The 10,386-nt window shown below is 48.0% G+C and overlaps 1 protein-coding gene across 2 annotated transcripts in view; it reads left to right on the forward strand.

The window, feature by feature from the left end:
- The window catches only part of GAB2 (GRB2 associated binding protein 2), a 101,045-nt gene extending 92,707 nt beyond the window's left edge, over positions 1 to 8,338 (forward strand). For both annotated transcript variants that reach the window (XM_054215579.1, XM_054215588.1), the window contains exon 10: positions 1,067 to 8,338. In XM_054215579.1, the coding sequence (XP_054071554.1) occupies positions 1,067 to 1,210 (144 nt within the window). In that variant the 3' untranslated portion in view covers positions 1,211 to 8,338. The remainder of the gene's footprint in view (positions 1 to 1,066) is intronic.
- The last annotated feature ends 2,048 nt before the right edge of the window (positions 8,339 to 10,386 follow it).

Genomic DNA, 10,386 nt, shown 5'->3' on the forward strand with positions numbered 1-10,386 from the left:
AACCAACTCCTGAGGTGACAGACGAGGCTTAAAAGCCTCATATGATGGAGACTTCACAACCTCCCCAGCAAGGCCACATACCAAGTTGAAGAGGACAGACACCCAGGGGCGACAGAGTGGGCTGGGGAGGGACCAAAGGCAGGTCCTGCTGGGTGCCACCCTGAGCAAACTGGGCAGGGGAAGGAGAGACTGTCTCAAGCAAAGCAGCGCTTGAGCAAGGGGATGGTGAAGGACAAGGCATTGTATAAACCTTGGCAGGAACCACCGGTGAGCTGGCCTCAACTTTCTCAAACACCACCTTGTTTCCTAGGCAAAGCATCCCACTGGTTCAGTCTTTTTATTATTTGGCAGTTGTCCCTTGATTGTTTCTTTCTGCCCAGCGATATTTCTGCAGGTATTCCCAATCTAAATTATATCCCAACCTGGATAGGTGATTTTAGACCATTAAAAAAACATCATCTGGCTCCAGTTGCAAGAAGCTGGGGGGTCCTCTGAAATGCTTGTAGAGGCAGAATTTGTTCCGGGACTCAAGCAACTATGGAAAAAAGTATCATCTCCATCTTCCTCAACAGGTCTCCTGGTTGAACCTGCAAACACATCTGTTGTTTTGGGGATGAAAATACTCTAGTGCCATAAGTGTGTAGAGTCAGCACAGCTAAGAGGGATGGAGCTGGGATTTTTATGTGTATCTATAAGAGTTCTTGAGTCCTTTACAAGAAAATGAGCAAGACGCAACGCTGAATTTGCCATATCAGCAGCTAGATACCACAGTTGCAACCAAACATTGACTTCCCAGAGTTGGTGGGAAGGGAGGGACCCAGGTGCTGTTTCTCTCCTCCCGTTGCACTGCAGTCTCATGCAAGCAAGACGCAGAGCAGACTGAAATCTTTCATCCAAGACCCTTCAGGAGGTGAGAGGGAGGGTGGTGAGCTATGGAGTCTGCAAGAAAGCAGGGGAGGTGCCGGTGGACTTGCAGCACCCATGGTGCTGCTGTGGGAAGGAGTAAGAGGGAAGAGCAGGGAGCTGATGAGTGACCAGGCGATGGCCGTGTTTCTCCTCCCCGCAGCCTTCCACCTCGTCGGTCGCCTCGGATGAGAAGGTCGATTACGTGCAAGTGGACAAGGAGAAGACACAGGCACTGCAGAGCACCATGCAGGAGTGGACTGATGTGCGGCAGTCCTCGGAGCCCGCCAAGAGCACGAAGCCGTAGCGCCTGGGGCAGGCAGCAAAACAGGCAAATGTCCCGGTGGTTTTCCCCAGCCGGGGTCCCGCCGGGCTGCCACCTCCACTGGGCTGGGCTTTGAAGACTTGTCTGCCAAGGGGAGGGGGGTCTTCATTATTTTTTTTCTTTTAAGACAAAAAAGAAACTTAATTTCAGGGGAAGACTTGGCGGATACTGTTTGCCAGTGATAAAGACCAACTATGTTCGGTGGCTAGGTTTGTGCTTTAGCTGCTGGATGCACTATCCAGGAACTTTGACTTAGCAATACCAGGTTTCACCCTACACATCTTTTGCTTACAGCTATTAAAGCCACCTTGTATGTGCTAACACTGCATCATCTCTCCCCGTCTTCTTCCATACCGTACCCCCAGGTTTGCAGCATCTCATAGGACATCATTCCCCAGCTCAGCTTCCCCACTCCTTATGGTTGCCCTCTTCTCTGCCTCCTCCCAATCCCAAAACTGAGCAAGGACCATTACTTTTGAAATCACTTTTGTTGTCCCATCTCTTGTAAATATGTTCAAAACCTCTGAGGGCTATTCTCCTCCTGGCAGGACAGCCCCCATGATTTTGGTTGTGGTTGTTAACCTTTAGGAGCTTGAAGAGCATCCAGATTGTCCTGTTGAGATGACTTGGAAGCCCAGGGCTTGCCCCATCATACACACACACATATATGCCAGCATATGCTCACACACACGCATGCGTGCGCGAGACAGCCGAGTTTGTTGGGGTGTCTTCTGCTGTTGATGCTCTCCAGCATCTCTCAGAGTCAATGGGATGGAGAGATTCGCTTTGGACAGCAGAATTTAAGCCCTGACCCATTGCCTGTCCGAAACCAATTGCCTGTGAATCTGGCCCTAAGAACCAAAATCTGCCCTTTGTGGCACCCAAAGAAGCCTGTAGAGTGAGAGCCCTACATCTGTGGCTGTCATGAGAAGCTCTGTGGTTGAGTATGAGGAGCACAGGGAGGATCTGGAGATGCTGAATATCTGGACTGGCACAAGGATGAGTGACGAGGAGGGAATGGGAGGCTGTTGCGAGGACCAGGAGAAGGTGGATGCTGTACTGCAGAGGTTGGTCGCGGGTGAGGAGGTCCGGTGGGCTGTGTCTTGGGGGAAAGGAGTAGAGTTATTGAAATGTTGGTTAATGGTGAGGCCTTAGGCTTGAGAAGAGGCTGGTCAGGAGAGTCAGGGCAAGATGTTTCAATATTAGCTTTAACGTAGCATTATGTTTGGTTTGTGGTGGGTGCAAAGGGCTGAACTAGGTATTTTCTCCCCATCTTCAACAATGTTTCTTCAACACAGAAATGGGGCTTGTTGACATTAATGACCCTAGGCTCTAATGATGGATGGGAATCTGCTGTTGCCCCTTGCCAGCATCCTTGACACATCCAAGCTTCGGGATCGCTCCCCAGGCAGCTGCCAGGCGCAGAGAGCCGAGAAGGAAGAGGCGGTTTATTGCGGAGATAATAATTCATGATCTCATGAAAACAGGAAGGACTAATGATTGCCATGGAGCAGCCTGATTGCCAGACAGCGAGCGCTGACAGGGATAAACAGGCCAAGCACAAACAGAGGGCCAAACGAAGGAGACGTTAGAAAGATTAGGTAATAATATTTATTAAATAGCTGGAGCTATTCTTTCTGCAAGCTGAACCCCTCCCAGTGCCACGGGCTCTACATTCCACCAACACCACCAAGCTGTATTGATTAGTGATGCTTAAGTGTTAACACATTTGTTTAAGCTTGGCCTCAGTTTGGAAAGGGCCAGACATCACCCACACAGGGACAGGATACCAGTCCCTTAAAGGCTGGGTGCCGGTAAAATAAGTTTTGAACTTCCAACACCAGTTTATATTTTCTTCTCACATGACATGAAAGGGAAGGATATTCATGGAAAAGCCCTGACAAACCTTTTAAGATATTGAAGTGCCGGCCTTTTACAGGAATAATGAAGCAAATATCCTAATGCTCATGGTAAAATTATGATTATCTAGGAGGGAAAAAAAAAGAAAAAAGACACGAAAGGGAAGATTTAGCACAGCCAGATGCTTTCTGAAGGTCGGGGAGTGTGTTACACCCTGTAAGGGCCTTTGCCTCTTGTTGGGGGCTTGCACGCTTGCACGGTGAGATAATGAAATGAAGACCAGAGTATAGTGCTTCGTATTTCTATGGCCCCTTTCATCACTGCGTCTCAGGGGACATTAAATGTTGGGCCTGATCCAGAGCCCCACTGAAATGTGTGTTCACCCGGCTGGGTGTGAGCTCCCCACCCCCACCAAAAAGCAAATGTGACTCAAGTGGGAAGCTGATTTTTTCCGATTTGATCCTGTAAACTGCTGGGCGGACACAAAGGAACGTGAGGTTGCGGGAGAAGGGTTATGGTGCACGCTGGATGTATTTCCCTGCCAAAATTGTGCTGTTCTCCTCCTATCACACTAAGACGCAGCCATCTCTGGGGTTTTGGGAATAGCCATCTCAGCAGTTTTGGGAATAGCCCTTTATGCTGCTTTGGGTCTGTCTCAGTAAAACAGTGCAACTATTCTCAGGATCAAACTGAGCCCAGTTCCAGGCCAAAAAAATCTTGAACCGGACCAAAAGCCTGGAGAAATCAAGTTCAAAACCATGCTTCGATTGAGTCTTTTTCTCCACCTGGGATGTAGGGAGCTCAGCAAGTCCCAAAAGTACCCTGAAAGTGGGCAGGCAATTGGGAGGCAGCAGCAGTGGTCATTTCTGATGGTCAGTGGCTTGAGAGACAACACAATGGGTTGGGATGCGTTTTGCTGAGTCCCTGTGCTTCTGCTCTGGGACTCGGTGCATCCAGTGCCCACTTCCACATTTAATCCAAACTGTTAATGAAGATTGGAAAAGCCCTTTGTGGTACTGGACAAACTCGTCCTTTTTTTCCACGTCCCACAGATGTCTGTATTTGTTCCTGGGGCAGGCGCTGGCATGGGATAGTTCTTTTCTCAGGCTCAGCCCTCCTGCTTTGATGATTCGTTTTCATGAGCATCCCCAGTCATTGGCCCTTTGCATTTGCCAGAGCAAGGACCAAGACAGCCCAAAAGTAGCTATTTTGCAGCTGCTGGTTGCTGGTCCCTCCTTGCTTTGTAGTGACATCTATATCTTCCCAGAAACAGATCTATTCCTCCATAATTTCTTTTCTGCTGACCACGCAGCAAAATGGCCACTTCAAACTGAGTAGCAGCGTATGGACTCCATGCATTGCCATATAGACATGACGGTATCAACCCCTCCTGAAAGCCGTTAAGTAATCAATGGCTGCAGTGGAAATAGTCATTCCTGACGGCTGCCGAGCTGATTACAGCAGTCCCTGATGATTAATGTTTGTGCAGTATTTAGTCTTAAACCATATTGAAAAGCAGCTGGTTTAATTACACGGACTGCCAAGAACTTTGTCCTGAAGGCACTGAGTTTATCACATCCACTCTATACTTGGATGCTCAAGTATGACTGACTCTTTTGTTAGAAATAGGTATTTTAGGAAGCTGAGAACATTGCAAATGATTCGTTTCAATTGCAATTAAAATGGCTTGAGTCTTTATGTCAGAGCCTGCTCTTCAGCTCTACGATCTCACTTAAGAAAGGGGATGTGTTTGCATGTGTGTGTGTGCTGACGGAGAAGGGCTGTCTGCGGAACAAGCATCATGACCTCAGTATTTAGTTTTATGAAGTACCAGGCCCATGGCTCAAAGCTCTCCCTGAGCTGGTGGTTTCAAAGGCAGCAGTCTCCAAAAGTGTACATCCCTTGCTGTGACTGTGCGACTGCTGTTCATGGTTCCTCTGCCTGGTGAGATGTGTGAGCTGCCTTGGAGCTGATTTGCTCTGAACTGATATTTGAGTGTTCAGTGGGAAATACATTTCCAACTCTAAATGGATGCCAAGCTTAGGCTTAGTCTCAAATTGGAGAAAGAAAATACTTGTGAGTGCAGATTGTGCCAGGGCAAAACTGAGTGTCTGTAGATAGGGCCAAATCCGGAGCAGGAACCAAAAGGTATCTAAGGCTAATTGACTGGGGGCTAATTGGGATGGATTTGGACCCAGGGCCAACAGCCACAGACAAGGGTTATATATGGGGGAACATAGAATCATAGAATAGTTCGGGTTGGAAGAGGTGTTTAAAGGTCATCTAGTCCAACATGAGATTGGGAGGACTGAAGGAAAGAATATTTGCCAGCAAGATCTGAGTCTTGGTCCTCACCATGTCCTCCCTTGGCATGAGTCTCGAGTCAGATCTACAGAGAAGGTTTGTGGGTCGTGTAGAGGGGTTTTGCTCATTAAAGGCCATGTACTGGTGTGAGGGGAGCTCCCACCACTCTTGGGACTTACCCAGGATGCTTCACACTCAAGGGGGTCATCCTGCCTGACAACATGATGCCTCAGCGCTCTGCCTTTCAGGGAGCCCCAGGCCATGTGCCCAGTACTGAGCTGGGCAGGAGAAGCCCTACCAGAAGGGTGACGGGGATCTGGCCATGCCAGGGGACACCTTGCTCTGGGGCTCCCTTGGGTTGATCATGGGGCAGCAGTGCCATGGCCTCACAGGGTGTCCCAAGAAGTTGTGCCATCTCCATCCTCGGAGCTTATCAAGACCAGACTAGATCAAGCCCTGAGCCCTGCTTGGAGCAGGGGGTGGGATTAGAGACATCTCTCCCCCTTGATTTACCCTGAGACCCTGTGCTGCCAGGGCTGAGTGGAGACTCCTCCATGTGAGAGAAGGGGCTAAAGGCAGCACCTAGAATCCTACGGCTTCCAAAACAGGGCCAGGACCTCTTCTCCAGCCATAAAGCCAAGTGGCAAGGCACAGCTCAACCCCTAAGGCCATAGCCACCAGCAAGGTGGCTTAATCCACACTGGGGCCATCCCTTGCTCCTAGGAGAGGGCTGGCTGGCCCAGGCCAAGTCATCCAGGACACAGACACACAGTCCAAGCAACTGGGGGACAGCCCGAACCTCTAAATTTGTTAGAATAAACATTCACCCAGGGCTCTCTGGAGCCCCATGCAAGCCCCTGAACTCTGGGGTCCCAGTTCCTTGAGCATACCAGGAAGACTTGTGTCCTTTTAGCCACCCATGGCTCCTTGGGAGGAGTAGAGCCATGCCCAGGTCTTATGCGGTGATGGGCTTCAGTAGGAAGATGTTTAAATACTTCTCAGGTACTGTCAGATCCTCCTGGCCTGGGAGAGGAATAAGGGAATGGTCTCCTCAAGTCACGCTTGCATTATGGTTTTGTTTTCCCACCTGGTGACGTTGCAATTCCATGTAAAAGTTGACAGCCACACTGTGTGTCCCATTGGAGGGATGTCATCTGGATGAGATGGGTGCAGTGGGGCTGTGTCTATGGAGAAGCCCCACTTGTAACAGGAATGGTGAAGAGCAGAGCCTAACCCCAGCCTAAGCCAGGGATTAAGCCAGAGGACAATGCATGGCCATCAAGAAAATCAGAGGGACCAGTCCAGCATCAAATCGCAAGGGACAATAAACCAGTTTAGGGCCCCTGGTGGCCCTGCGTGCCTGTCTTTTCTGCTCAGAAAGCACCAACCTGCCCATGTGTACACAATGATCTTGCAACTGTTAGTGAGGCTCTTGCAGATAGAGGTGTGCACTTTTTAGTCATGAATTCTCCTTGGCCTGGAGCAGTTCATCCCTCCATCAGCTTGTCCTTGGTGTCTCATCCTTGTAGTTGCAATTTTCTCTCCTTGTTCGCAACTCCTAGAGTTGTACTGATAATCAGGTTGCTACTTCAGTGGCTGCTCTTGAGAAAAGTTGGTATGTAGCAAGGTGTCACCAAACAGGTCTCCCCCCACCAATCCACGGTGAGATGGTGTCCAAATTTCAACACTGGCCAGCAACATCTGGAGCAGGAGCTGGGCCACATGGCTCCATCTCTTGAGCTAGAAGAGCCCCTCAATGGACTTGCTTCCAATCAGCAGGTTCTTAATTTTCAATGCAGCCCATTGCTAACATATAACGGGTGCATTTGTAGGCCAATGGGTTGACTATATGGGAGAGGTTTGCCCCAAGACCAGGAGACAAGAAGCCATCATTTTTATTGTCGTTTTTGGATGACACCACACTTTATCTTCAGGTGGGACTAGGGGGTTTATTTGAACTCTCTGTATCCCGCTTTCTCTCTGGCTTGTGAAATGAAGATTTTTAGTACTTATTTCCCCACCTCACAGATGTGTCGTGAGGTGTAATAAATTGACATTGAATAATGCAAAGAGCTGGTTTGAGTCTGCAGGCAACGGCCCGGCAGCATGTGGTGCTACCCCGTTGTCACGCCCAGCATCACACACGACACTGCACATCCCGCTCTGCAAAACTCATGAAAAAACCCTCATCTTTAATTACCGAGGTGGGAAAATCTTGGCAGGATTTTCTCCTGAGCGAGGGGGATGGGGAAAAAGCCTTTTGCACAGTTTCAGCATTCTGCTCCACATTGACCCTGAAAATACCACGTTTTGTTTGAGAGCCCTTTGGACGTGGTGGCTGAAGCACGTCACGGAGAGGGGAAGGGAGCGGGACCCTGGGCTCCGTGGGGAGCCTGCAGATGAATCTTGTAGGGTTAGGACCAAACCTTTAGAGTAGTTACATCCCACTCAACCCAGCCCTTGGTGAAGTCAACAGGTCCCCATTGACTTCGGGCATCGTTGCGTGGGAACAGACCCAGCCAAATTAGGGTAGTTTTCTCCCATTTGTTTCTTAACCTGCTGCGAGGGGGGGGTCGGAGCCCCGGCTTTGAAGCCGTTGCGTCGGCAGCCAATTCGCAGGGATGTTTTGTGTGTTTCAAAGCCTATGACTGTTCTTAAAGAGGAGTATTTTTAATTTTTTTTTTCCATTTGTAGAAGGAAGGACAAGAGTAATCTGTGGCAAACTGTACAGTACGTGTCTTCTTGTGGTGTCACTGTTTGAATGGTTATTAAGTTTTCAAATCACTGTGGACAGCTAATCACTTAAGTTATTAATTTATTCTTTGGGGTTTTGTTGTTTGGTTTTTTTTTTAAGTAATTGGAAACAATTATTTATCCTGTAAATCGGTCTTGAGTGAAGCCTAGATAATACTTTTTTTGCTGTTAATAAACATGGTACATGCCTGACGTGAAGGTGATCTCATTTTTAAGTACTGTATCCGCAGCGTGAAAGCAACGGGAAAATAAAAGAATGATAATAAAAAGACATCTCTCACTGGTGACTCCCAGCATGGATTCGGAGTGGGGAGAGGAAGAGGGGATTAATGACTGGATCAAGTTGAATTATGCAGTACCTTTAAAGCTTTCAGAGCATCTTCCCAGTGTGTCACCAAGTATCTCCTACAGCTTCAGGTGTCCTTTCTGTGCAATGAGAGCCCTTAGGATGCAGGTAGAGTGTTTTCTTGATACCAGAACCCAAACTGTGTTTTTCAGCTGCTAAAGTGAATTTCATACCACATATCTGCTCCAGGGATACACTTTGCTGTGTGCAGGGTGAGGACGAATGCTGCCTTCCTCACCCACCAGCAGCTCAGCACCTGTGAGCCCCAGCTCAGGACACCAAATCACCCATGAAACCTAATCACAAGAACAAATCATTTTCGCCAGAGCTAAAAGTTCAACACCCCCCCTTCAAGACACTTATATCTACTTCAAAAAAAAAAAGACACCTGGGGAAAGACACCTCCCTACAGCACAGCCCCTGTAACCCCCTTTTTTAAGCAAGAGTAGCATCACCTTGTGTTGCAGCACATCTGGGATCCTGAACCTGGAGCTGAGGACTCTGCTGCGGGCTCTCCTCCGCCAGAGGCATGTGTGAACCTACGGGCCATACTATCGTATATACTGTAGTATATACTTTACCAATATACCATATACAAATATTACTGTTATAACTAACACGAATATTAATGTAGTATATACTATAATTGGTATAGCATAGATAGCAACATACTATACTAATGCTATACTAGACTTCTGCAAGGCCTTCACTATGGTCCCCCATAACATTCTTACCTCTAAATTGGAGGGATACAGGTTTGATAGATGGACCATTCAATGGATAAGGAATTGGCCAAGTGGCTTCATCGAAAGAGTTACAGTCAACAGCTCAGTGAAGATGATGATCAGGGAAGTCCAGTGCTAAGAATTCCAGGAAATGAACAGAGACCAAACCAGATCACCTCGTTACACCACCGAAACTGTCCAGGCTGCCATCCGTGCTGAGCACTGCATGCAGTTTGCCTCTGCTCATCTCAGAAAATCTTGGGGGAAAAAACAAGACATATTCAGGGAAGAGCGTAGCTATGATACAGCCTCTCCATTTTCCATGGTGGGTTGATTATCTGCCTTGATTGTTTAGATTAGGAGCTCATCAAGGCAGAGACAGTCTCCTGCAAAAGCACCATCCAGCAGGCGGCTCAGAAAATGCCTCCAGGTGACACTCCAGCACAAAGCAGGGAGCTCGCATGACAGCAACATGAAAGCTTTTGGCAATGTCTCTGGACAGGACGTTCATAAAAGACTATACCAGGAAACACTGGATTATTTTTTTTTTATACCTTCAGCTTCAGATCCATATTTAGGAGGGAGAGGTTTAGATTGGATATTAGGAAAAATTTCTTCACGGAAAGGGTTATCAAGCATTGGAACAGGCTGCCCAGGGAAATGTTGGAGTCACCATCCCTGGAGGTGTTTAAAAGATGTGTAGACGTGGCGCTGAGGGACATGGGTTAGTGGTAACTTGGCAGTGCTGGGTTAATGGTTGGACTTGATGGTCTTAAAGGTTTTTTTCCAACCTAAATGACTCTGTGATTCTCTATTTATTTCGTCTTAGCACCACTTTAAATCTAGCAGACTTAAATACAGTGAACACACTCCACTGCCCATCTACAAAACCCCACCAATAGGATTATGATCTGCATTCGGAGGGCACCCAGCTCTGGTCTGGAGCTCCCCATCCCACCTCTGCCTGCTCCCCTCTTCCAAGCCATTACTCTGCAGGGCTGTCCTGCACCTGTGAGGTTGGATGCTCCTTTTCCATCAGATTCCCCATCTCTTTTTTTGACCCATCAGCCCAATAGCTATGAGTATTGCATTAAGACACTAAGCCTCTATGTTGAATTAATTAATTTCCTTTATTTATATATAGGAAAGGCAATAAAAGAATACGATAG

The sequence above is a fragment of the Rissa tridactyla genome, chromosome 1, assembly GCF_028500815.1.
Source record: "Rissa tridactyla isolate bRisTri1 chromosome 1, bRisTri1.patW.cur.20221130, whole genome shotgun sequence".
NCBI lineage: Eukaryota > Metazoa > Chordata > Aves > Charadriiformes > Laridae > Rissa > Rissa tridactyla.